General features: G+C 45.5%; 1 protein-coding gene across 3 annotated transcripts in view; it reads right to left on the reverse strand.

The window, feature by feature from the left end:
• Nucleotides 1–2,141: 2,141 nt before the first annotated feature.
• Nucleotides 2,142–26,895, reverse strand: part of SLC9A8 (solute carrier family 9 member A8) — a 56,829-nt gene continuing 32,075 nt past the window's right edge. For 2 of the 3 annotated variants that reach the window (XM_081011233.1, XM_081011234.1), the window contains exons 7-16: nt 23,889–23,923; nt 22,476–22,619; nt 21,565–21,703; nt 19,332–19,437; nt 14,584–14,700; nt 11,882–11,964; nt 9,350–9,461; nt 5,481–5,701; nt 3,494–3,640; nt 2,142–2,786 (exon numbers count right to left, since the gene is read on the reverse strand). In XM_081011233.1, coding sequence (XP_080867359.1) covers nt 2,679–2,786; nt 3,494–3,640; nt 5,481–5,701; nt 9,350–9,461; nt 11,882–11,964; nt 14,584–14,700; nt 19,332–19,437; nt 21,565–21,703; nt 22,476–22,619; nt 23,889–23,923 — 1,212 coding nt within the window. In that variant the 3' untranslated portion in view covers nt 2,142–2,678. The remainder of the gene's footprint in view (nt 2,787–3,493; nt 3,641–5,480; nt 5,702–9,349; nt 9,462–11,881; nt 11,965–14,583; nt 14,701–19,331; nt 19,438–21,564; nt 21,704–22,475; nt 22,620–23,888; nt 23,924–26,895) is intronic. The other variant, XM_081011235.1, reaches the window with a different exon arrangement.

Raw genomic sequence — 26,895 nt, forward strand, 5'->3', positions numbered from 1 at the left:
AGACAGATGCCTACAATGTTCCCGTAGGTGATGAAAGTTACCACTTTCACATCATCTCCTTCTGCTGCTCATTGCAGCCTTGCCAGTAAACTTGCCCTTGACTTTACTATAATGCACAAGATTCAAAAACAGACTGGCTTCAATGAGGAAGTAGAAGGTAACTCCTAATCCAGCCCTGAATGGAGACTTATTTCAAAATAGCCTGGCTCTTTGTGCCCGGTGATGAACCTTTTGCTGCCCAGGGAAGAGCGAACTTGGGTGAGATGGAAACATTCCAGTGGTGGGTGAGGCCAGAGGTCAAAGTCTGAGCAGAGAGAGGTTTTCCTGGGGTTTTTTGTTTGTGCATTAGGCCTCCGGCAATATTAAAAAGTCAACTGCTAATTTAACACTATCAGAACATAATGTTTTCAGGGAGCCTGCTGATACTTGCAGCACCAGCCCATCCCAGGGCTTTGAGGTCAACTTTATGGCATGGGTAAATAACTTCCTGGAAAAACACGGAGACACTACATAGTACGGGCTTGGGCATATCGCTTAATTGATGCTGGGCTTTTAATAAACAAACAAGGAAATGAAACCATCTGGTGATGGGCAGCTGGAGCAAGTTCCTTAGTTTGGGCCAGATGTTTACAGCTATGATAAAATAAGCTCTAGAATCAGAAACGTAGCTCTGCTGGGTAAGGCTGATCTCATAGAATCAGAATTGTAGAGCTGAAGGGACCCTGAGGGTCATCTAGTCCAACCCCCTGCAATGCAGAAATCTCAGCTAAGACATCCATGGCAGATGGCCATCCAACCTCTCCTTAAAAACTCCAATGCTCATAAAGGTGCAGGGTAACAAAAACAGGTTAGGTATAGTTGTCTCCAGTTTCCATTCCCAGCTTCTGATATGTGCAGCCCAATCTTTTTCTCTGAAGTAAAGCATAAGGAGGATTTTTTGCAAAAAAATACCTTAGATCTTGTGGAGGTCTTACAATTCATGGCAGGGACAGTGTGGGCTAAAGTCTGGCTGCCTTGCCATCAAGTATACAACCTCCTACAGCAGTCTTGGTCAACCTGGTGCCCACCCAATGTTTTGGACTATAACTCCCATCAGGCCTGTGCTGGCTTGGGCAGATGGGATTTGTAGTCCAAAACACCTGGCAGGCATCAGGTGGGCAAAGGCTGTTCTATAGTGCTCGTGAATGGTTTGGGAACACCTGACGCTGTAGTGTCACTGAAGTTAAGGCCTGATCAATAACCTAGACTAAGGCTCCTGCTATATATTGTGCTCTAGGAGGCTTAGTTTGGTCAGAATCAAGTACACACCACCAGAGTTAACACTAAATACATTAATTCCTGTAAATAAGCCACCACAGAAACTAGAGGGCTGTGAAAATTTGTGTACCAGGCTTTTTAGAAACGTCTACCCATGTATTGTCTGATACCAAAGGGGTGCATTGGTTGCCAGGTGTGACACCCCACCCCCAGCTCTCCTACCCCATTAAGGCTGCTCATGGCATCAGCCGTGGAAAGGACCATCACTTAGCTTTAGAGACTCCAGCTGTCCTAGGTACCAATTTACACCTGCAAACCATCAATGGATGGACAGTTTAGAAACGCCAGATGACAATAACTGCGCCTTGCTACGGCTCCAAGCCAACAGTGCTGATTAGGAGCCTAATCTTTTGTCATTATGGAGCTCTCCATAGTTCCACCACCCTGGTAGGTTCAAGGGGTGGCAGCCTGGGAGGGGCATATGAGGTGGCAGCTCCTGGCTGTGGAGTTCCCTCCCTAGGGAAGCAAGTCTGGCAAGTTGACTGTCTGTTTTTCATCATATGCTAACTCTCTGCCCAGGTTTATGACACTTCAGAGGTATACATTTTAGTCCCCACCCTATTATTCAGATTATAGATTGATTTAACTGATGCTGCATTTTTACGTTGCTGTAAGCCCGCCCTAGGACCTTATGGTGAAGAAAGGAAAGGAATGAATAATACACATGTTCTCAAGTTGCTGTTGAGAGAGAGAGAGCTGGGGATTAAATTCAAGCAAAGTTCTACATCACAACTGCAGGGAGGGTGAAGTGTGAGTGAAGTAAAGGAGCAGGGTCAGGCCATTTCAATCTCAGAAATAAGAAAACAGCTCAACATCTTCTGAAATACCAGAGACAATGAGGTTTTAATTAGGTGCTTTTCTTCATGCACAGTAACAGTCTTCTGGTACCATTCTTACGCCACACCCCTACCCCATAATATACTAACAGAGCAAATATAAAGATGGACCTGAAATAATAATTTAACTTGCTCACCCCACTGACAGAAGTTCACAGTATTATTCATCATTCATTCCCACCACGAGTCAGTGTATTTGACAAAGTATAGGATAAAGTGCATTACGGGTTGTTTTTTTTGACACAGTCCTACGAAATCTCTCTAATGTACAATCATAATGGGTACAGCCCATTTTCTCATTATTCCAAAGTAGATGGTGCTTGCTGTTCAAGGATTCGACATAACTCCCAGAGACATTTGGCATTAGAGATCGTCTTTCGTTTCAAACTATGGTGCAACCTTTTCTTGGGAAAGGAGTTTCCGGGTGGCACTCTTACAAAGATGTATACTGAGTACACTCTGCACAGCTCAAGTACTGTCATAAATCTAATTTTTGGTGTCATTGACGCAAGGGACTCCACCCTGTCACAGTAACTCCTGCTCGTCGTCTTCAGAACCGGAGGGCCCTTGTCGCACTTCTTCGTACCATTTGTTGGTGAGGGTTTTCATCTGTATGCGTCCGTGATGTAAGTCCTAAGGCAAAGGAACATTGCAACCGCTTAAGACAGCATTTCTATCTTTCCCTGTGTTGGAAGAACAGCCTGTGGCTGAGAAGTGCGAGTTTTGAACGTGTGGGTTCTGAACAAAGCAGGCACTGAATCTAAACCAATTATGAAAGATTTCTTTGTATGCTACAAAATGTTGCTGTAGCTCATCCAACCACGCTGTGAAAAAGGGAGCGTAGTGGCAACATTCACACAGAATAAAGAAACTTTGCAGGTGGAAGGAGTTTCCCTGCCAGGGTCTGTCTCAGCCTGGGGAATGCCCTTTCTCTCCTGAATCCCACACCTAGCTTCTCTCTCCAGGGAGGCCTGAACGGCACCAATGCTGTCACTGTTTCAGCACCAAGCAAATATAGGTTTGTTTGTTTTTGTTTGGTGCTACCTAGATGCCTAAGAAACAATGATTGAATGTTTTTACACTAATAGTGTTTTTAATAAGTTGGGTGTGTGTTTTTACAGTATCACTATATATTTTTCTTCTAAACTGCTTCAGAACATTGCTGTGCGAAGTGATTCCTAAGAATGTGCTGGATCAGGCCAATGGCTCATCTAGTTCAGCGTTACAGCTGCCAACCAGATGCCAGTGGAAAGCCTGCAAGGTGGACATGAGCTCAACAGCACTCTGCCCACCTGCAATTCCCAGCAAATGGTATTCAGAGGCACAATGGTCAAACCCACCTCTTGTGTGAGCCGCCTAGTGAAGAAAGGATTCAAGTATTTAACATCGAGCCACATAAATCCTTTGAGGTCCTGGCGCTTTAAGTAGTGGGCTTCATACTCTTCCTCGGTGAGTTCGGACAAGTGTTCAGATTCAATGGTGTTACCCTGGAGAGATCAGAGAAGGGAAATGAAACATCAGAATCCCAAACCATTGTTTCCTCGGTCACTTCTTAGCCTTTCCCATTCACATACTTCACTGAAGCCAATCAATACTCCCGACAGAAAGCAGCAATATAAATAATAACGATCGTTTGGGTAATGAAATGCCAATTTCCAGCAGACCATTTCAAGAATGTGGGTTCAGAGGAGGCTAAAATTGCCATGGCATTCGTCAGTCCTGTTCTGATACTGCTGATGGTTATGGCTGTGCCAAACACATGGAGAAGGAAAGCAGCAAGCGCACCTGCTAGGGACCTAGTATAGTATTTATCCAGGAAGGCCGCTTGCCTCTTTCGTGAATGAAGCCTCTAACTGAGCTTTGCCCAGTCTGGATTTGCACGAGTAGTATCAAAGTAGATGGATGGTCAAGAAAGCCACTTCCGCCTGCAGAAGGAGGTGGTGTTGTGGGCTTCACGCCCACACCGTGCGCGCGGCGGCTGGCTCTCAGCCTCCACATGATTGAGGGAATCCCCAGCCGTGTCATCCCCTGAACAGCCAATCAGCTGGCTCAGGGGCGTGGCCTGCCCTATTTAACACAGGCCGGCCGGAGGGCGAAACCCCCTGAGCCTGAGGTCCATGCACATGCCACTAAACTGTGGCTTAGCACAACATGTAAACTAGGCTTTTAAGTGTCTTCGATGGGAGATAATGACGTTGGAGTCACCAGTGTTTTAAGGGCCGTGGGTGCATTCGGATTTTTGAGTGAGTGATGTGGGAGCTACCTGCTATACCTGGTTCTCTCCCCCTGCCCTGGATCAGCTCCCTGCTCCCCCCTGCACACAAGAGAAAGAAAGCATACATGTGCATGTGTGTGTGAGCGCTCTTTCTCACACACTGCTCACTTTTCAACGGATCTGGGTGAAAGTCAGATCAGGTAGAATGAACCTGGGCCTTGAAAAGCACATGGAGATGAAAGAGAAGTGGGGAAAGGACCAGTCTTCCAAATTCCTGCTTCAGTTCTAGGTGCTTTTCAGGGGAGAACAAGGTAAGCATCCTCAAGCACTGCATGATCAAGTGGGGCTGTGAGTTGGAGTGGAAAGGTGAGTTCAGAGGCTTTAGGGGCACTAGAGGAAGACTTCAAGGGCATCTCACCCATGGGAACCACATTGGAATGCCCTGTTTGACACAACACCTGGATATGGTGCAACAGACACGTAAGGCTTTATGTTCCAGTACAACTCATTTTCTCAGTAAAGCACTGGCCTGTTCTGAACACTTTGCTACCTGCTCTGTACATTGCAGAACAACAGCTTGGGTACAGCCAACTGTTTCACAGTACTTCTGGTTTGGCAAGAGAGTGGACGTAAGCAAACTTTACTCTTTGGGGAACTCTCTCTGCCTTTCTCTGAACAGAGCCGTGCATATCCCCATTTTGAACAGCTTGCCAGTGATTTACAGCTGCCGCTTAATGGCGGAGAGGAACACCACTGTCTCCCTGAGTGATGTGTGACTCACTATCTATGTGTTATTATCATCCACTTATATGTGACTCAGTCCACCCAGTGCTATCATGACTGCATTTCAGCAGAAATGCTATTTCACTTAAAGGAAATAACTTGCCATTAAACTTCAAGTTGTGAGTGGTATTACAAACTGGAAAAGGGCTCTGTCAAGCCCAGGATTAAAGGGCAGAGATGTTCCATGCAGAACATTCAGGAGGCCATCAACTCCTTGGCCTGAAGGTCTGGCCTTTCCTTTAATTCGCATACAGTGACAGAAGCGGTCAGAGAGTTTGGCGAAAGTGAAGGATCCGCCCCGCTTAAGCCTGGAAGGAAAAGGAGCTCACCATTTTTTCTGTCTTGCTGAGGTTAATGTCCTTCTTGTTCTTTCGCCGGGCTTTGGAGTCTTCAATGTCGATCAGTCTGATTAAGGGCATGGTCCCTCCTCCCAGTAACAAGATGGTGAACAGCACAATGATGATTGTCGTGGTGCCAATGAGCTGCCGCTTCTCTATCGGCTCCAAGCCCAAATGGAGGCTCAAGGCATATGGGATGGCCCCACGCAAGCCTAGATGAGCAGAGGGAAAGCCCGCAAAATAAGGAATGCAATTTCTTTACCAATAGGCAGGCTTCTTAAGCTACACAAACAATTTGGTTGTTTTGCTTGTCGCTTTTAGATTGGGCACATCCCATGCCCGGCACCCTGGTTTCATCTACTGCAGCCCACAGACTTTTGACAAGGCTGCATTTGTCATCCCTTGTTACCCTTCACCCTGTTGGGGAAAAGGTTGCAGCTCAGTGGTAACATGTTTTTGCATGCAGGAGGTCTCGGGTTCAATCCCAGGCATCTCCAGACAGGCCTAGGAGGACCCCTGGCTGAAGCCCTGAGGAGCTGCTGCGAGTCAGTGCAGACATAACTGATTTACATGGACCATTGGTATAGGACAGCTTGCTATGTTCCTAGTGTCTCCTTCACAAAATGTTGGACATTTGAGTTGCCTTATGCTAAGGTCACTGGCACATCCAGCCCAGTATTGCCTACTCTGACTGGCAGTAACGCTGCCCGGAGGTCTCTGTTGGGTTTGGAACTTAACAGGTTAAGAAGTTCCCATGATGCCTCAACATTCTGACGTCAGCTTTAGAAGCTGGGAGGAGTCTGGGAGGAGTTTCGTTTACTCTGTTCCTCTCTGGTTCTCTGAGGGAAGAGGTCGCAGTTCGTCATGGCTGCGGTGAGCCCAGGAGATTCCTGGGGAATGTCGGAATAAAGAACTGAAATGGACAAACCTGGTCTCTGTGTGTGTTTGTCTGAAGCTAAGTGAAGCTACGTGACAGTTTTCGCTGCTGTGTTCAACTCTGCTGAGGCGTGACTGGAGAGCTACTGGAGACGGAGCTGAGTGGCGCAGCTCGGAGGAAGCGCGCCGGGCATAAAGAGCTAATTGGGGACCGTAAATCAATTAGCGGGGTCACGCCAATAAATCAATCCAACAGGTTATGGGTGCTTAATCACCGATCGTAAAAACTGTCACAGGAACGCTTTGAGGCTGCCGGAATGCGTTTGAAGTCTGCGGTCTGAAGCAGAGACGCTGGCAGGAGTTTTTGCCTGTTGCTAAGAGGCAAAAGGAGGAGCTGCGGAGCTGAAGAGCAGCTGGAAAATCGTTTCCCGACGGATGGGTGCCGGAGGAGCTTGTAATCTGTGAGTACAGCTTGGGGCCCCTTGGGAGAACGGAAGACAATGGCAGGCAGCCAGGTCTTGGAGGACATTGCGTTTGAAATGCTCACTCTAAGAAGTTGGGCAAGGGCGTAAAGTCAGCAAGGGCTGCCTGGGATGTGCTGTGAAGCTTCAGCAGGAGGCCAGAGCCCTGGAGAAAGTATTGAGAAAAGCCTAGAGATGGCTGCAGCCCCTGTTCCTGATGTTTTAGCCTCAAGGAGTGCTAGTGAGCAGATCGGGGGGGCGAAGGATTCCAAAGGCAAGTGTAAAGGCTTGTCCACTGTGCGTGCTGGAGTGGAATGTCAACAAAGCAGGTTCCCAGAAAGCCGCAGTGGGAGCCAGGCCAGAGGGGGCGGAGCTGGCAAGGAGTGCTTTTCCGGAAGAAGGAGAAGGAGGCCGGCTGGGAGGAGCCCCGGGCAGTGTTTTTCCACTGGAGTTCGTCGTTGCTGCCCATGGAGAGCGGAGACAGCTGGGCAGGAAGGTCCCAAGGTCAACCAGCTGAGTTCCCATGGGAATCAGTCTCGGAGAGGAGGCCAGCGTGGGAACGCAAGGGAAAGACGTGGCTCAGACGCTGGGGAGGGTTGTTTTCTTATCACTGCTTCTATGGCAACTGTGAAGAACAACTCCAGCCAGGACACGGTGACGCGCTGGGTTTTGAATACTGCTGTTGGTCAGCACCTGCTAAGCGAGCCTGCTGGCGAAATGCGGAACTGCAGGGCTGTTTCAACAGGACACAACTGTGATGTTAGCAGACGGAATGAGAAAGTCGGTTTCTGCTGTGGCTAACATGTCTTTTTCTCCTTTACAGGAGGAGCAAGAGGTCTACGTTGTGCCGGGACTGAATTGTTGTTTGTTATCTGTATCAGCTCTAATGAAGCAGGGATACAAAATTAGCTTTGAAAATGACACCTGTTCCATTTTCAGAGGGGGGAAACAAGTGGCCAACGTGAAAAGGGGGCAGAACAATCTCTTTGTTCTGGAGTCACCTCTGGAGGGTGGTGGGAATGCTGGAAAAGCACAGGCGCAGTGTGCTAAGGTTCCCAGTCATGTGCAAAAGCTGCACAGGTGCACAAAAGGGTACAAACTCCGGAAATGTGGGAGGTCCCTAGGGTGCAGGGCATGCAAGGGTGCACAGGTACATGGTTTTCCCGGGTTTGGGAGGGTAGCCAAAGAGCCCTTTGAGCTCTTTGAGGCAGGTGGTCCAAAGGTTCAGGAAATGATCTTCTGTGGATATGATCCTGCAACCAATGGGTGGAAGTTTGCATACCCAGAGGGTGATCAAACCAAGCTGCTGGTCAGTAAGCAGGCTGAGTTCTGTGAACAGGATGGGTGTTCAAGACTCAGGGATAGTCCTGATTTTCTCTCAGAATGTCTGTCTGATTCTGAGGAGGAAAGGGAGGCAGGGTTCAGAACCCGGTGATGGGGACCAGGTCCAAGATCAGGGTTCAGGGCAGGTCTGGGCATCTCCAAAGGTTGTGAAAGGAGTGTCCAGGTGTGAGGCTTCATCTCCGGTTAGCGTAATGGAGAAAGCTCACAAACAGGGTGTCAAGTCAGAGGGGGAAGGATCTGACGGAGAAGACACAACTGCTGGCCCAAATGGGTCAGTAGGGTATCAGGTCACAAGTGCGTGGAAAAGTGTCGCACAGTGTGATTCTGGGAGTGTTGAAGGGGTTCAACAGGTGCCTGGGAAAGATGCCGGGAAGGGGCACAAGGCAAAGGGAAAGGTGTTGAACTCAAAAAGGTCTTGTCAGAATGGTTCGGCAAGAGGGGGTGTTGGGTTTGGAACTTAACAGGTTAAGAAGTTCCCATGATGCCTCAACATTCTGACGTCAGCTTTAGAAGCTGGGAGGAGTCTGGGAGGAGTTTCGTTTACTCTGTTCCTCTCTGGTTCTCTGAGGGAAGAGGTCGCAGTTCGTCATGGCTGCGGTGAGCCCAGGAGATTCCTGGGGAATGTCGGAATAAAGAACTGAAATGGACAAACCTGGTCTCTGTGTGTGTTTGTCTGAAGCTAAGTGAAGCTACGTGACAGTTTTCGCTGCTGTGTTCAACTCTGCTGAGGCGTGACTGGAGAGCTACTGGAGACGGAGCTGAGTGGCGCAGCTCGGAGGAAGCGCGCCGGGCATAAAGAGCTAATTGGGGACCGTAAATCAATTAGCGGGGTCACGCCAATAAATCAATCCAACAGTCTCCACCTGGAGGTTTTTCCCCATCACCTCCTACCTGGCTCCATAAACACAGTATCCACACAGCAACCTTCTACCTGGCCATTCCACTGGAGATGCCTCAGCCAGAGAACTTCGGCATGCAAAACTTGTGCTTTGCTGCAGGCTGATGCAGGGCAGTTAAATTAGTAGCATACAAAAATAAATAAATGGAAACTGTAAACTCCTCAGGGCAGGGACCTGTCTTTTTGCTTGCATTGCTCCATAAACGTTGATCAGTAGTACAATATGAAGAAATAACTAGGATTTTTTTTAAAAAAAGTATCAAGTAAGCCAAAATACTTACCACTAAACCACATGATGAACATCATTTTTGGGGTGATCTTGTGATCGCGGAAGAAATTGAGCAGGTAGGAGAGGGGGAAAATATTGACAGCTCTGCCAAAAAGCACAAGCACCTGTCAAAAGGCAAGCAAATTAGCCACTGGGCAAGGGGAAGCATTCTTTCAGGCACATCAGAGCAGTCCAAATTGTAAGTGGCTAGTGAGGACGCTCCTCAGATCAGCTGATAATCAAGAGTCACAAATAAGTCACTATACACCAGCTCTTCTGCCAGGGGTTAGTATCCAAGGAAGTGATTCCACCGGAAAAAGGATTTCTATTTTGCACAACTCCCCCTTCCTCTCCTGTCCCTGCGTATGCCCCATGCCCTCCCCAAATCTGCTCAAAAGGGTCAGGGGGAAACACAGAACAGATTTAGGGGCTGTGCGGGAAGAGGAAGAATTGCATCCATGGAAATAAGAAGCTCACTGCCCCAAATAAAGGGATAATGAAAACTATTCCTTTAAAAAGGGGAGTGGGGTGTAGCTCATGATATAGGTTACAATAATGTGTGTGACGTATGTAAAATATTAGATGTATTTTTTTTTATTTCTCAGTTATACCCCATCAAAAGACAACCTTCCCATATGGTCCTAAAAGTAGGTATATATATTCTTGTGTATTTGCGCGCGTACACACACAAACTTATCTGTGGAACGGTCTCCCTTGGGAGGTGGTGGACTCTCCTTCCTTGGAGGTTTTTAAGCAGAGTTTGGATGGCCATCTGTCATGGATGCTTTAGCTGAGATTCCTGCATGGCAGGGGGTTAGACTAGATGACCCCGGGGTCCCTTCCAACTCTACAATTCGAAGATCATTCATATGCTCCTCCCCCTGGCAATTCCCTGTTCAACAGTGACAGAATAACACTCCCTGCTAGCAGCAGTCCCTGCTGTAGACTATTCTCTTTAGACTGCCCACTGAAAGCGGGGAGGGGAATCCATCATTCTGACACTCTTAACTATTTCTGACTATGAGACAGTGCAAGCAGCCAATAATCTCCACGTTTACTTGGAAATAAAGCAGCTCTAAATAAAGAGAGACACTTCCAAGGAAATATGCAAGGGAGCAGAGTGCATATTAAGTAATCACGACTATATATTGTCAGAGCTTAGGCAAGAGCTATGGGTTTTTTGCACAACCACTGCATAACAACATGTCGTGTTCTGAGATGTGCACCTTTTGTTTCGAAAGAGAAGCAAATGCCTAGCTCCCAAGGCCTCCAGAGAGCGAAATGGGCAGAGGCAGTACCTCTCCAAGGTAGCCATCACTGCTTTGTCGTGCTTGTGAGCTTATTATGGAGGCACCCAGCAGGCCAATGCTGGAAACAAGATGCGGGACTGGACAAGTCACAATGTCTTGCCCTTGCTGGGTGCCTGATTGCAGGGGATTTGTGCAAGGCAGGAATGTCCAAGGCTGTTCCAAGGTCCAATTCCAGGCAAGTTATTTGCTCCAATAAGGGCTCGGGGGGAAAAGCAAACCAAGGGGCAGCGCAAGGTCCATGCCCCAGGAAGCCGAGGGTCAATGAAGGGCTCAGGAAAAAGGCAAACTGAGGGGCTGTTCAGGTAAGCAGTGCGTCAAGATCAGGGACAAGATATAGTGCTAGTAGCAATGTGCTGTTCACGCTGCTCTCCCAGCCTCGTAGTGAGGCTCTTAACCCAGAGCCCCACCCTGGCTCCTGCTGCAGCCTCTTAGAGGTTGGTAAAAGAGCAGCGGCGTGTGGTGAATTTTTCCGTAGGGGAACAGTTAGGGCCAGAGGTATCAGCTTGTGAGGGTAGAAGACATAGCTCCATCCAAATCCTCCCCCCTCCCCGAAGAGTAAATTGCAGGTTTCTGTTAGTCTGCTAAATTCTATTCTGACAAATAGCAGTTCCATAAACTGAGGGGCCTTCAGATTATGGAACTCCCGCTCCACGGAAGTGAGGGCGGCCTCGACCAAACAAACCTTTAAGCGGACTTCAAAAACCTGTTCGTCAATCTGATCTATTCACAGAGCTCTGCTAACTCAAGAGCACAGCCACTAAAAGTCGATGAGATTTCATTAGGGCGGACATTTCTAAATTATAAGAAAATCCCACAACTCCAGAGTGTGATTGTTAGTTTACTTAACTTTCTCAATCACCCCGTTCTTGAGACCTGCATTTCTGAACTTTTCACATATACCCAGATAAATATACTACAAAGAGAATATATGCCAAAATCACAGACCCTTGAGAATTTTGACCAAGATAGAACTTTTGAAAAGCTCTGTCTCAGGCTTTTGACATGGTGCCCCTAAGTGCAGTCACCAAGAATGCTTTGCCATTATTCCTATTTTGCAAAAGAGAACCTTTTTTAAAAAACCAAAACAAAACACAATGGCTATTCAGTGGGTTCATAACTCATCAGAAAATAGAACCATTAAAATTTGGGGGTTCTTTGAAACAGCACCAAAGGAGCTCAACACAACACCTCTCTTAAAAAAAGTATGACTGTTTATCCCTTAAGAAAGTACTTACTATGCACCAGATGACAAAGGACATTTCAAACTTGTGAGGGAAGCTAAATATTGATAGGCCTAGAAATGCAAAAACGCATGTTTCTGAAAGAGAAAAAACAGAGATGAACAGTCAACCAGGCTGGATAATGCAAAACCACATGCATGACCCTTTGATGCTGCAGTTTATTAGTAGCACTGAATTACTGTGGCCTGAACGGTGTGGGGAATTCTTAAAAGGACAACTTAATACGTATGCAGCTGCATAAATGAACAGGCAGCTGGAATAGTGTTGTAAAGAGAAATGGAAAGAAGCATTCATGACACCCTGATATTTTCTATTTTCTTCTTAAAGGCTAGTGCCTTCCTAGAAGAGGAAACAGGGAGTAGGAGTTTCCTCTTCTGCTTCCTTTGCAGAAAGCTCTAAAATTGGGCTGTATCTCCTTTTATGTTCTTAAGTTGGGGGAGCATACATTGAACTGGTGAACAAAAGCAACAGCAACCCACCCCACCTAATAATTAAAGACCTTGTATGTGTATGCTACCTGTATGAAAACCGTGAGAGAGAGCAGGGACACAGCAGAGAAACAGATGAGAGCAAATGGATTATACTTTGGATGCACAAAGAGCCTTACATTAACCTAGCAGTTCGAAATCACGTCAAAGTGCAAGTAGATAAATAGGTACCACTCCGGCGGGAAGGTAAACGGCATTTCCGTACGCTGCTCTGGTTCGTCAGAAGCGGCTTAGTCATGCTGGCCACATGACCCGGAAGCTGTACGCCGGCTCCCTCGGCCAGTAAAGCGAGATAAGCGCCGCAACCCCAGAGTCGGCCACGACTGGACCTAATGGTCAGGGGTCCCTTTACCTTTAACTAGTTTATCAGGAGTAGACAACTGCATGTGCTTAGAATTAATTAATGTGTTTAGCAATTAACAATGTTGGACTAGGACCAGTGAGAAGAGGGCTCAGCCATGAAGCTCACTAGTTGACCTCAGGCCAATCATTTGTCTCTCAGACTAACCTACCTCGCAGGGTTATTGTGAGGATAAAATAAGGAGCAGGAGGAGAACAGTGTGCACCACCCAGAGCTCCTTGGATGAAAAGTATGACATAAATGTGATGGTGATAATAACAATAATGTAATCCCCACTTAAAATGACAGACAAAAATAGCTAAAATAAGGCAATATCAGAAAGGATGGGCTATGCAGAGAATACTTTTTTAGTCACTTTATATTCTTTTGTATTCATTTGTTACCAGGTCCCCCCCCCAAAAAAAAGTTTCTTTATATCCAAAAGCTTTTAACAGCAATGTAGGCATGTTGCATCTCCTAAATCTAAAAATAGCCTAGAGGGGGAAAGGAGTCAAAGAGATCTATTTTGTTATCAATCTTGTGGCAAGTCTTAGCCAGAGCCCGGAGGATGAGGGAGAGAAAAAGATTTACTGCACATTTTATCTTGTTTGGCAGTAAAGGTGACTTTAGACTGCTTGGCAGACTCCGTATTAGTAAGTCGGAAATGTGTGGAAGAGATACTCCCCTGGCTACAGGAACATTTCTCTCTCTGCCTATAATTCATGTCTCTGAATGGCTTTAAACGGTGGTTAGATGAATTCAGATGTGATCGTTCTGGCAGCGGCTGCTACCCAAGGTATCTTAAGTGTCCAGGTTCACAGGCAGGGGAGGCTGAGGGACAACAGCAGAGGCGAGACATCACCTCCATGCTGGCTTTCCCAGAAACATCTGGATATCCAGTGATGTCCAAGACATTGAACTAGATCAGGGATGGAGAATCTGTGACTCTTCAGATGTTACTGGACTCTGACTCCCATCATTCCTAGTCATGCTGGTGGGGGCTGATGGGAGTTGGAGTCCAACAACATCTGGAGGGCCGCAGGTTCACATCCCTTAGATCCAGTGAGACTCTTATGATAACTTGAAACCACTGCTACTTGCTCAAGGTGGGGCACAGGGTTTTCTTCCTTGCCATTTGATCCTAACAACAAGCCTGTGAGGTAGGTTAGGATGAGAGACTGTGAGTGACTTGTTCAAGGCCACCCCTTGAGCTTCATGGCTGAGTGTGGATTTGAACCCTGGCCTCTCGAGTCCTAGTCCAGCACTCCACCCACTAGGCCACACTGCCTCTCACGCATCATGCTGTGCAGAATAACTCCTAACCACACTGCCCTGAGCTCCATGGCAGGATACAAATGTGAGAAACAATTCCCTGGTCAGGGTTTTTTAATGTCTGATGCTCTATTGAGTTTCAGTTTGTTGGAAGCTGTCCAGTGGCTGGGGCAACTCAGTCAGATGGGCAGCATATAAATGATTAATAATAATAATAATAATAATACAGTCATACCTTGGATCCCAAACGCTTTGGTACTCAGACGTTTTGGCTTCCGAACGCCGCAAACCCGGAAGTGAGTGCTCTGGTTTGTGAACGTTCTTTGGAAGCCAAACGTCTGAAGGGGCTTCCGTGGCTTCCGAATGGCTGCAGGAGCTTCCTGCAGCCAATGAGAAGCCACGCTTTGGTTTCCGAACATTTTGGAAGTCAAACGGACTTCCAGAATGGATTCCATTTGACTTCCAATGCACGACTGTAATAATAATGGCAAGCCAGTCTATAGCTACATGAGAGCTACATGAGTGTCTGGATAATCAGGAATTGTTTGAATAGCTGAAGTTCAGATTAAGGAGACCAAGAAGAAGACAGCATATACCACACATGAAAGCAACGGTCCTCAGTGTCTGCTGCATTAGGATCTGTGTAACCGGCGAGAGGTTATGGTGAGTGTAGTGAGACATCACGATGCCAGAGAACAAGATAGCCATGATACCTGGAGAAACAACAGCACAAATCAGATAAATATTATTTCACGTATCAATGCATAACCTTACAAATCTCCCTCAGCTCTTGCTCATCCCAGACCAATTAGCAAAACATCAACACTGCTCTGTGATGCAGAAAACGGAATGGGGAAAATAAATCAGGAAGTGAGCCCTACTCCACCTTTGGGTGTAAGTTGTTGCATCGACATTGTACAATTAGTTTGGCCAGCTGCCAAAGGCGCCTCAATCATCTGGTTCAACCTGGGCAAACATAGCCAAACTTGTCACTGTCAGGCTTAAAGGACATTTTTATGAGCTCTAAAAGCACAGAAGCTCCTATATATGCAAGGGCTTCCTTATTCTTTTCAAAACTGGAGACAGCTCGGAGGATGGATGCTGATGTTTAGGCATCTTTGAGATTAATGGGAGGCAGTCCCTGCTTATGACGGAGCCTCAGGTTTGTGCTGAAGCTCCTAAAGCACTTTGGATCGGGCTACCGAGCTGCATCACCGTATGAGAGGCTGAATCCACATGTTTTCTGCCTTAGGGTTAGAAGAGCTATAAATCAAAACATCTACAGGCCAGGAAACAGCACCATCTGTCCTTCCACAGCATGCGCTGCCCAGATTTCAGGGGGGGAAGCTTACAAGAAACCAAGAAGGAAATAAAATATTTTCTGGGATAGCAGATAACACTGGACTACATACAGTCTGTGAATATACTGCTTTCATCATCAACAATATTCTCACCCTTCAATGCAGTTAGTAAGCCAGCTCAGGGGGTGGGAGGGGCGGAATCTGAAGTGGTCCCTTCAAGATGAGCACATTTATTGTGGCACAAGGTTTCCTGGGTGAAAGCCCACTGAAACTCAGAAAGCACTATTAACTTGGTACTTTCTTTAGCAAAAGCAGTTTAAAGGACTGGTGAGGTTTGGCTACAAGTTGGTTGAGCTGGAATGGAAAAGAATATGGCTCAGAGCAAGTTACTTTGAGCATTATAGCCTTGCCGGTCAGCAAAATTGGTTAGAGCATGGGGCTGATAATGCCAAGGTCACAGGTTTGATCCCCATATGGGTGCATTTTCTGGCATTGCAGGGGGTTGGACTAGATGATCCATAGGGTCCCTTCCAGCTCTGATTCTATGTACGTATATATGTATGTAGTTTGGGACTTTGAGTCAAGGTTGGAGTCTACTATAATTACAGAAGCCCAAATTTTTTTGAGTTGATGCTTCTTAGTAACTTAGTTTTGAGAGACTATTTTTTTTAATATTTCAATTTTTAAAACAAAATTTATATAAGATTTACTGCATAACTTGTGATTTATCAAACTAAAGGCATCTTGCCAACTATTCAGCAGGTGAGCTCATTCAAGCTTCTACGGAACTGATTTTTTAAATTTATTTTTTCAAGCAGACAGAAAAGTGGGTTGAACGTAGCTAAAGCCATGATTCTTTGGCATCCCCCCCCCAACTGTGACTGTGGTCTCAGAGGCCATCTGAAAGTACACCGAAGATCCTGAACTATGGTTTTAAAGCTAAGCCCATTGATTCAAAGTCCCTGTGTACTTTCTATGTATTCACAGAGCTGGAAGAAGCAGGCTGAGATATTTTCCAGTAGGGAAATCACCGCATGTACCATCCACAAAAGTGAGATCACACATGACACGTCACCAAACTCCACCTAGACAGCATTTGCCCAGGTCTGAGGAATTTCACTCAGATGTGCAAGTGCTTGCACAAAGGAAATGAAAAACTTCCTATGCAATCAGGACTGGGCTACAGGCACAAAAAGGGGCCAAGCCCCTGCAGCATTAGAACACAGATAGTGATCTGATAGTAGCTGACAGGCTCAGTAAACCTCAGTGTTTCCATAATCCCTTGGCTGATTTTTTTAAAATGCTCAGTTACGTAATAACTCAATTTGCCCAATGTAATTCCTAACACTTCATTAAGTGTTTATTAAATCGCTGAATGGGCTCCAAATTTCTAATTATTAATAGTTCCACGGTTTCCCAGATTTCATCTGGGATGCACTGCTACAGAAGGGTAAACATGGGATCATCGGGGTCGCCTTAGGATGGGGAGGTTTTTAAAGAAGGCTGATCGCCGAAGAATTGATGCTTCTGAATTATGGTGCTGGAGGAGACTCTTGAGAGTCCCATGGACTGCAAGAAGATCAAAACTATCCATTCGGAAGGAAATCAGCCCTGAGTGCTCACTGGAAGGACAGATTATGAAGCTTAGGCTCCAGTACTTTGGCCACCTCATGAGAAGAGAAGACTCCCTGGAAAAGACCCTGATGTTGAGAAAGATGGAGGGCACAAGGAGAAGGGTACGACAGAGGATGAGATGGTTGGACAGTGTTCTTGAAGCTACCAGCATGAGTTTGACCAAACTGCGGGAGGCAGTGGAAGACAGGAGTGCCTGGCGTGCTCTGGTCCATGGGGTCACGAAGAGTCAGACACGACTAAATGACTAAACAACAACAACAGAATGGGGAAGAGCTTGAAAATCCACTCTACATTCTATGTGCCAATACACAAGTGTTGCCATCGTAAGTGAAATGGAAGTGGCCATCAAAAGAGCTGCTTCATGTCTGCCTTAGATGAATTAGATTCACTGTGTAAGCTGTTAGCAGTCGTCCATCATGCCTCCTATGGAATCATAAAGGAACAACCAGAAAGGGAAGGAATAGGGCACCTCTTACATGTAAAGCAAGATGGATTTCAAGCTCTGATGCTTGAGATGAATGGCAGGCAGGCTTAGATGGAACAGACACATCAGAGAGCCACCATGGTGCAGAGGTTAGAGCGTTAGACTAGGATGTGGGCAACCGGGGTTCGAATCCCCACTCAGACATGAAGCTCCCTGGGTGAGCCTGGGCCAGTCATTGTCTCTCAGCCTAGCCTACCTCACAGGGCTGTTGAGAGGACAGAACAGAGAAAGAATTGTATGTGCCATCTTTGAGCTTCTTGGAGGAAAGATGGAAAGAAATGTAATAATAAGAACTATAAAACTTGTGGCAAATCAAATGGGAGTTTTCTTAAGTATTTGCAGAAAGAATGAGGGAGAATGTTTCAAATTCTGTATGCAGAAACCACCACTATTTGACTGTAATCTTTCATACCCACCCACCTGTGAATATAATAAATGCAAATGGACTTATGTCAAGTCACAACCCCCCAGATGCTTTAGAGGAGCACTTAGGCTCCTTACATTACGTTTCATGGTGATTAAACATGCATTTCCTTCCAAGTCTTAATTCAAGATCCCTTATTTGGTGGCGGGGGTAGGGGTGGGGAGGAGAGTAGGAATGATGTTAAAAACAGGAGATTGTGTTCCAAGTTCCATTATATCAGACTCTGGAAAGGGACCTGGGTTTCCTGAAGCACCCTTGTTGGTGCTAATGTAGCATTAGCCTTGGGACTAATGTAACCACACGGGTTACATTATGAGCAAAAAGTGTTGGAACTGACTACAAAGCAGGCTTAGATCCATCAATAAGGAGGGAACTTCCTCTTCTCTTCCTATAGACATGACTAAGTTCAACCAATAACTTTATTTATACAGTGGTACCTCAGGTTAAGTACTTAATTCATTCCGGAGGTCCGTTCTTAACCTGAAACTGTTCTTAACCTGAAGCACCACTTTAGCTAATGGGGCCTCCTGCTGCCGCTGCGCCGCTGGAGCACGATTTCTGTTCTCATCCTGAAGCAAAGTTCTTAACCTGAAGCACTATTTCTGGGTTAACGGAGTCTGTAACCTGAAGTGTATGTAACCTGAAGCGTATGTAAGCTGAGGTACCACTGTACAGTGGTACCTCGGGATGCAAACGGGATCCGTTCTGGAGCCCTGTTCGCATCCAGAAGCAAACCTAACTAGCGACAGCACGTCTGCGCACGCGCGTGTCGCTTTTCACCGCTTCTGCGCATGACGTCACTTTGAGCATCTGCGCATGTGGCGAAACCCGGAAGTAACGCGCTCCGTTACTTCTGGGTTGCCACGCAGCACAACTCAAACACGCTCAACATGAAGCATATTCAACCCAAGGTATGACTGTACTACCTGAGTATCAACTTCATACGACGCATGGCTCTTGTACAGCTGTTCTTTCTTCTACCTAGAATGTACAGCCTGAGTACACATCCCACCTTGTTCCTTCCCCTGGGTAAAAGTAACTCAGACCAACACCAGGTTTATATGCATTGGGGATTTAAACCCACTATCCATCCCCTCTCTTTCAGTCTCAGACTGGAGGTTGGGTTCCAGGATACAAATAAACCAAGCATTAGTTTTGGTTAGGTAATACCTTCTACCCTGAGCTACTGGGGTAGAACAAAAGCATGCACTGATCTGAAACAGTGCATTTCCCACATTGTGGAGTTTCTCTACAAAATGTACTAGAGCTCAAGCAACCTCCAGAAGTAGCAGAAGAGCTTTTTATTTGGATGCAACATAGCGGACGCAGAGTCTACTGAAGACTCTGTAGCACAAATTTGGCGCATGAGCTCTACAGCCTTTGCAGAAAATTGTGGACAAGAAATATGTCAAAGAAGCAGAAAGTTCTGACGATCCCAACAGACTGTATATCTTTTTGACAATCTGAAGAGGCCTTGGGCTTATTCGTTTTGCAATTTACCTGAGAGAGAAATGCCTTCTGCAAGTCCGTAGGGAAGATAAGCAAAGATGATCATCATTCCAAACTCCAGGGAAGGAGTTTTCCGTAAATCAATATGCTTCAGCACGTTAATATCAAAGAGTTAAGCAAAATAAAAGAAAGATACGGGAGCAGGAAAATTGGATAAATACAAAAACAGTTCTTTTTTGACCAGAGGAGAACAAGAGGGCTGGTGGTGGAGGTCCCATAGTGAACCAATATATAGGAACCATGAGATATACCCTGTGCAAAGCAGAGGTCTGGTATTCTTCTCTGCATGCTGTATAGTGCAGCGGCAGGCAATGTTGTACACTCCAGATATCCAAGTCCCATCAGCCCCAGCAAACATGACCAATGATCATGGATGGTGGGAGTTGTAATCCAACACCATCTGGAGGGCACCACATAGGCTATGCCTGATATAGTTTCAAGTAGAACAATAGATGGTGTTTTCCTGCCATGTGGTGATGCTCTGTCGGAAGAATCGAATTTTAAAGGCTCCAACAAGCAGGGCAGGCCCACTCTGCATACAAATGCCTGGTTTGCACAACACACTAGGCCAAATCATGGTCTATCAACGTTGCAGAACTGTCCTGGCTCCTGGAGTGGAGCTTGCAGCCACTTTGCTCCTCACTGGTCCTTTTTGATGCCACGTGGCACTAAGCCAAGGTTTGCCCTAGCATGTTGTCCAAACTGGGACAAGTGGCTGGCTAAGCTCTCTCCTCATTCGCCACAAGGTGAAAGCAAGGATTTGTCCATTAATTTCAGTGGATCTACTGTGAATATGACTTAGTAGGATATCCCCCTGTATTTTTCACCTTGCAAACTACACTGGAATCAGTTTAGGGAAGGACAGTATAATAAATGCTTTACCTAAATAAATAAAATTATTAGAAAGCCTGTGACCCAGAAACATGCATTTTTCATCCAAATCATTCAGCTGTATGATGGTAACAAATAATGTAAGTTGCCTTTTGCCTTAACACATTATTATGCTCCAGAGCTAAGGTTCTACTTTTTTGAAATGGAAAAATTTAATAGAAGGGAAACTGAACTACTCGCCTCCTCATTTTTGTTCTTCAGTTCTCAGCTGTCAATGATCAAAAGATGAAAAGGTCATCTTCCCACCAACCCAGCTCAACCACAAAGGTTCAATTTAACAAAATAACCCCATTCAGTGTTTGCATTAGGAATGACATGAAAAAGACCATTTGGCTAAAGTTTGCTTTTTTATTAAAAAAAATCTATTATTTACATTAAAAATATACTCTGCCTTTGAAATATACATGCACTGCACTATTTTGAAATCGCCAGCTTGTTTTCCATTTTTTTTCCTCCAGAAATCTTTTGAAGCTGCTTAACTGGTGTTGAATTACATACCACCTGCACTTCCCTGACTTTGCAAGATGAAGTCAGTTGGAGATGAAGTCAAGCACCATTAAAAACGCAAGACTATGTCAGCACAAAGGAGACACAATCTCTGCAACCCTAGATGCGGCTCTAGTGGAGGGACTCTGGAGTTCAAGCTAGTATGGAAAGCCAATTCAGTTTTACATAAATCCTTAATGAATGAGAATGATGGCCCAACAAGCGGTATATACGTTTGGGGCTATGATGCACAATTAATCTTTCTCTTTTTCTTCCCCTCCCCCCTCCTCCTCCCCCCTCCCCAAGAGTTGAAGGACAACTTACTAAGCATTGAATCATATGAAGCTATAGTGGGAGGGGAGGAATTTCCCCAAATTGGGCAGAAGAATTTCCCCAAATTGGGCAGAAGTCGGGCAGAATCCCTAATCTGCTTATGGGATGTTTTATACATATGAAAACTGGAGCATATGCTAACAAAAATGACCCATTACTGAAAATGGAATTACTGCATTAGGACTAGCACAGCAAACAATCAGCATATTTATACCCCTCTATTAGTATGTGTGATGAGCTATTATACAGTAGCTTATGCCTTAATGAGAGCTGCATAGAAATGCAACGGTTTAATGCGATCCAAAATCACTGCCCACTGGCACTGCTACAATTAAAAACGAAATGGAAGAGAGGGAACAGAATGCCAACAAAAAGGCTTTTGAGGTTTTTGGGTTTTGTTTTGTTTTTTAAAAAAAGATAATCTCCGTATGAAACATGACCGAGGGTCATTATTAAAATGGAAAGGCATTCTGCTTTATGCATCTGCTTTACTTTACCTAAAAGCAAAGGATATTACTGCAGAAATAAGGCCGGTTAGAGTTCCCAGCGCTGCGGAACCAAAGAACATCTTCAGAAAGTAACCCAAGGCCTGCAGAAAAGTTTGCCATCCACTCACATCTGACGTATGTTCTCTTGTCAAGCCTTCTGCTGTGCTGGGAACAATTAAAAAAAAAAGGACAAGGAAAGAGGCTACATATTTGAATCTTATGACTTGCAAGCTCCGCACCATTAAAAAAAAACCTCATCAACCTCTATTTCTTTGTTGAAACTGCTCTTAAAATGCTTTTACTGTGATATAACAAGTAGAATGTCAAGAGGCATTAAATCAAGTGCTGATGCAATCCCCCCCAGGGGGAAACGCAACTCTACTGAAAAAACAACAATAATCTGGAAGTCTAGCTTCGCTTTGTGTGATGCTCTTAAGCAATGGTACAAAATAAGCCAGGAAGATGCCTGCTGCAGCAAAATAGATGGGAATATGTCTAAGCAAAGAGGAGATGCACTTTTTAAGACTAAACCCACCAGCAGAAGGCCCAGACACACACACACTCTCTCTCTTTCTGTGTGTGTGTGTGTTACAATGCTGGATAGATCCTGCCTCCTTGGAAAATATTATCTACGAAAAAAGAAGGTGCTCTTTCCTTTGATCAACAAGGCAGGTGAGAATGTGGGAGGGAAGCATTCTGTGTGTAAGCAGGGATCAAAGGGAAAAGGCAGATCAGGACATTGGAGGTGAATAAAACTGGAAGGCTGAGACCCTTGGGATTATAAACAAAGCATCAGGTCATAAAGCTAAGTACACTTAGGGAATAGGGCTATTTCATATGTTATCTGGAGGCAAAGGGGGGGTCTGACAGCAAAATGCTGCAGCCAAAAATCACAACTCCCTGACAAGCAAAGAGGAACATTATGGCATGTACTTACTTTGTTAACACAATTGAGACAGCATCGTTGAGAATACTTTCCCCAAAGACCAACATGTTAAGCACAGGATCCACATTGAGAGCATTAAAGATAGCAATGGTAGCTACTGGATCGACAGCGGAGATCAGGGAGCCAAAAGCAAAGCTGTACAAAAAGGAAAAAACAAAAGTGTTAGCATTGTTTTCAAACTATTTAACGCTACTGTACATGTAATAATAAGCATCGCTGAGCAGTCCTGGGATGCATCAATGGATTAAAAAAAAAAAAATCAGTTTTAACAGGAGTGACTTTTCACACTGGAAGACAACAGCTACCAAAAACTATGTGGCAATATCCTTTTCAAAATCCTTTTGATCAATCTGTTAAGTGAAATAAACTATTACCAAATCAAATGTGTGTGTCTGTGTGTCACTTTGAACTGATTCCCACCATGCTACTAATTCAAAATGAAGGTTGTGAGCATCCTGGAGCAACCCAGTCAGATGGGTGGGGTACTACTACTACTACTACTACTACTAATAATGTTTAAGTTTTAAAGAACAGGGCACTGTTAACAAAGAAAGAAGCAGCTGGGAAAGTTCTGCTACCCATTAACTGGCCAACTCTGAGTGAAAACCAGCAGGCATTATCTCGCCAGTGATCATCATAAGCTGAGAAATCATTTACACCTGCTTTTCAGATTTCTCAGCAGTTGCACTTCTGCTTTTGCAAGTACATATTTTTGATCAAACGTCCGTCATATTTAGCAGTAGTGGCTTGTACCCCCGGGAGGGTAGGGCAGAAGGCAAGGAGACCAACAGCAGGTGCAGCCTGAGGCAATGGCAGGCATAGCCAACTAATTCTAGTTTTGTCTCCACCCTCCTCTCTACTGAGATCTACAAGCATAACACAGAGTTTAAGAAGGAAGAAGTTGATAGGCAGTCCTGCTCCTTGGATTGGTTGTAGGTATGAAGGCATGCAAGTGGGGGCTGGTTGAGGGTAGATCCCCCTTTCCCTAAGGGAGCAGTATTTGCAATGGTTACCCATGCCATTTCTCTTTAGACACAAAGCATCACTATTAAGTGATGCTTAATAACAAGCCAACTGAAACGTTATAATTAATACAGAACAAAGTGGTGCAGATGAAACTAAGGTGACTTCTTATCCACAATTAATAGACTGGAAGGGCTCGGTACAGAATTGTGTCCTCCTTCTCCTGCATCTCCTGCCCTCCCTGGCACAAATTTCCACATTAGCCATAGCTGAGAACTGAATCAGCATGGAATGAGCTGTGGTTGCAGGCAGTTGGGTTCCCACCTTTCGAGGATCTGCCAACCACTCTTCAAATAAGTACCAATTTCATCAAGAGGTATCATTTTGGAGAATCTCTTGCACAAATAATAGATAATGACACAGATTCTGCCAAAAACTTACCTGTCAGTCATGTTGAGCTTATAAATAACGTCAGCCTAGAGGGGGGAAAGCAACGAAAACAGAAAAAAGACTTTTAAAAAATTAACTTTTGTGCTTTTAAAAAACTTGTATTTTTGTGCCATGAAAGAAGCATGCGTCCTAGAAAATTCTGACAAATGAGAACACTTACAGTTGCAGCTCATACATCCTAATTAATTTATATACTGCCATAGTGTGAAAAGCAGATTCTGTAAAAGACTGAGAACACTGAAGACTAGATAACTATTTGGCATTACAGGTTATCAGAATCTTAATTTACTGTTCAGAGAAGCATAAGGAAGCAGCACAGCTTGCTACAGCAATTTTGTTTAAAAAATGAACCAAAACAGGATCAGGTATAGTATTAGACAGTACAGTAATCCCACAACATGCGTCTATAGCTAAAATCGTCAAAACACACTGGGTTTAATAGCAGGTGGGATTGACAAAGTCCCTTTTCCTGGACACCTGCCTCCTTTCCGCCCTGTTTAATTTTTAATTTTTTCCAATGCATAAAAGTTAAATGCTAATGAATGTGTCATGGGCTGGTTGGATTCAGAGGAATTGTGGGGGGAACCAGCTAGGGAATCCCCAAGGGAAGAAGACTCAGAGCCTGGGGTGTGGTGGTGGGATGAAGACAAGTGGTCAGAGGGAGAAGAGGGAGAAGCCTGGGGGGAGGAGGTGTCGGAAGATGAACAGGTAACAGGGCTTAGTGAACAGGAAGAGTGTGTGGCAGAGAGAAATCCAGAATCATAAGCTGAAGCAGGAGAGGAGGAAGGCCAAGATGTAGAGATGAGTCAGGCTAGTGAGGAAGCGTGGGGGTCTCTTCCTCTTGCTGTGATCAGCTCTGCTTCCCATTGATCCCCCAGGACCAGTAGAGGCATGAAGTGAGAAGAGCAAAGATAGGCATGCCGGCACAGTCTCAGATTGCCTGGGGACAACCCTGGAGAGGAGACTTAGGCAGCTGTGGGAAGATGGGGACCTTTAGTCTCTGCAACTGCTTCAGAAGAGCAAGGCCTACTGAAGGGACTTGCTGTGCTCATTAGACCTGGCACTGCTGTGTCGATCCTATTTTTCTAATAAAGAGTTAACTTCACCTACTCTGTGTGATTTACAGCTGGTTCGCTTCTGGCAAAGTGTTATTTTGACACCTAGAGAAGGGTTGGTGGAACATTTCCAACTTAAAAGCTATATTTCCTCTTGGCTAACCTTCTGAAGAAGGATGCAGATGGTGCTGTGGGTTAAACCACAGAGCCTAGGACTTGCCGATCAGAAGGTCAGCAGTTTGAATCCCCGTGATGGGGTGAGCTCCCATTGCTCGGCCCCTGCTCCTGCCAACCTAGCAGTTCGAAAGCACGTCAAAGTGCAAGTAGATAAATAGGTACCGCTCCAGTGGGAAGGTAAACGACATTTCCGTGCGCTGCTATGGTTCGCCAGAACTATAGTCATGCTGGCCACATGACCCAGAAGCTGTACGCCGGCTCCCTCAGCCAATAAAGCGAGATGAGCACTGCAACCCCAGAGTCAGCCACAACTGGACCTAATGGTCAGGGGTCCCTTTACCTTCACCTTTAAGCTTCTGAGGGCTGCATGCCTATGGTGGGAGGATCCAGAGGCAAGAAGTGGGTGGAGCCAAGGGTGTGACAGAAGTTAACCATGAAAGTGCCGGGGGGGGGGGGGGAGGAGAAGACAGGCAGACAAACCCTCCATCTAGGCAAACAGGAGAATTATGCAACATTCAAGTACACATTATTGAGGTGGACACAGAGCAGGGCCAAGGGGGCCTGGCATGAGTAGAGTCCAAAGAGCTGGATACAGAAGCCTGGAAGGATGCATTTGGCCCCTGGGCCTGAGGTTTCCCATCCCTTCCCTAGAGCACATTGCACAAAATAAGAGGGCCACAGAAGGCTATATACTGCCATCATGCTTAACAGAAAATAGAATAAAATGTAGTATGACACAGAATCATAGAACTGTAGAGTTGGAAGGGATCCCAAGGGTCATCTAGTCCAAGCCCCTGCATTGCAGGAATCACAGCTAACATAAAATGCACCAGAGTGGGACGCTAACAGAAATAAATGGATCATAGAAGCCTATGGAGAATGAGACGGTCAAGAGATGCTTTACTGAGGTGAATCAGAAGACCACAGAAGGACTGACCCCCCGCTGACTACAACGAATGATAAATTGCAGGGTGCGGAAATGGGCGCTGGTGGTTTTCTTGGCACATTTGGAATCAAACTGGGCAAGACATAAGAAATCTATTAATAGATATCCTGGTATTTCCTTAAAAGGGAAGAGGAGTAGCAGCTACTGAGGGCAGGAGGGAGATTAGGGTAATAGCACTGAGGGAAGGGGCTGAAGCGTTTTGTCTACACAGTTTTCCTAAAATAAATCCTCTCTCCTGAAACTGCTATTTGCCCCATTGGGAAACATGTCTGGGTAAATGCAAGACTTAAACTTGGTATGGGACAATGAATGCGACAATGCTGTGATTGGTGAAGGGGCTCAAATGAGGAGACTAAGCTATCCACTTAGGTTACACAACACTTTTAATGAGGGACGGGGGAAGATCCGAATTAATTAAAATATATCTGCAAGGCAACAGTAAAGAGCACATTAGCTTGCAGAAGCATGAGTCGTAAGCAGAACAAGCAAATTACTTGCTCATACTTTGCAATGTTCATAATATAAGCAAGCTCTTATACAAGAAACAGATCTGAAGGGCAAAAGCAAGGAAGATGTATGACCACTTGAAAAAGCTGAGACAATGGCCTGGTTCTCCTGCAATATTAAATCGTGGTTAAAATAAGCTATGCCACTGAAATCACAAGCACTATGCTCCTTCTCCACTCCTACTGGGAAAGAAGTCGTGGTCTGGCTTGTGTTACCCGAACCTTGTTTCACTCAAACTACGAGTGCTAAGTGGCTTCCCTTGTGGTCTGTTTGGGATGAAACAAACCATAATCAGAAAAAAGAATAAGCCAGA

The sequence above is a fragment of the Podarcis pityusensis genome (genome assembly GCF_964106645.2).
Source record: "Podarcis pityusensis genome assembly, chromosome: 6".
In the NCBI taxonomy this organism is placed as follows: Eukaryota; Metazoa; Chordata; class Lepidosauria; order Squamata; family Lacertidae; genus Podarcis; species Podarcis pityusensis.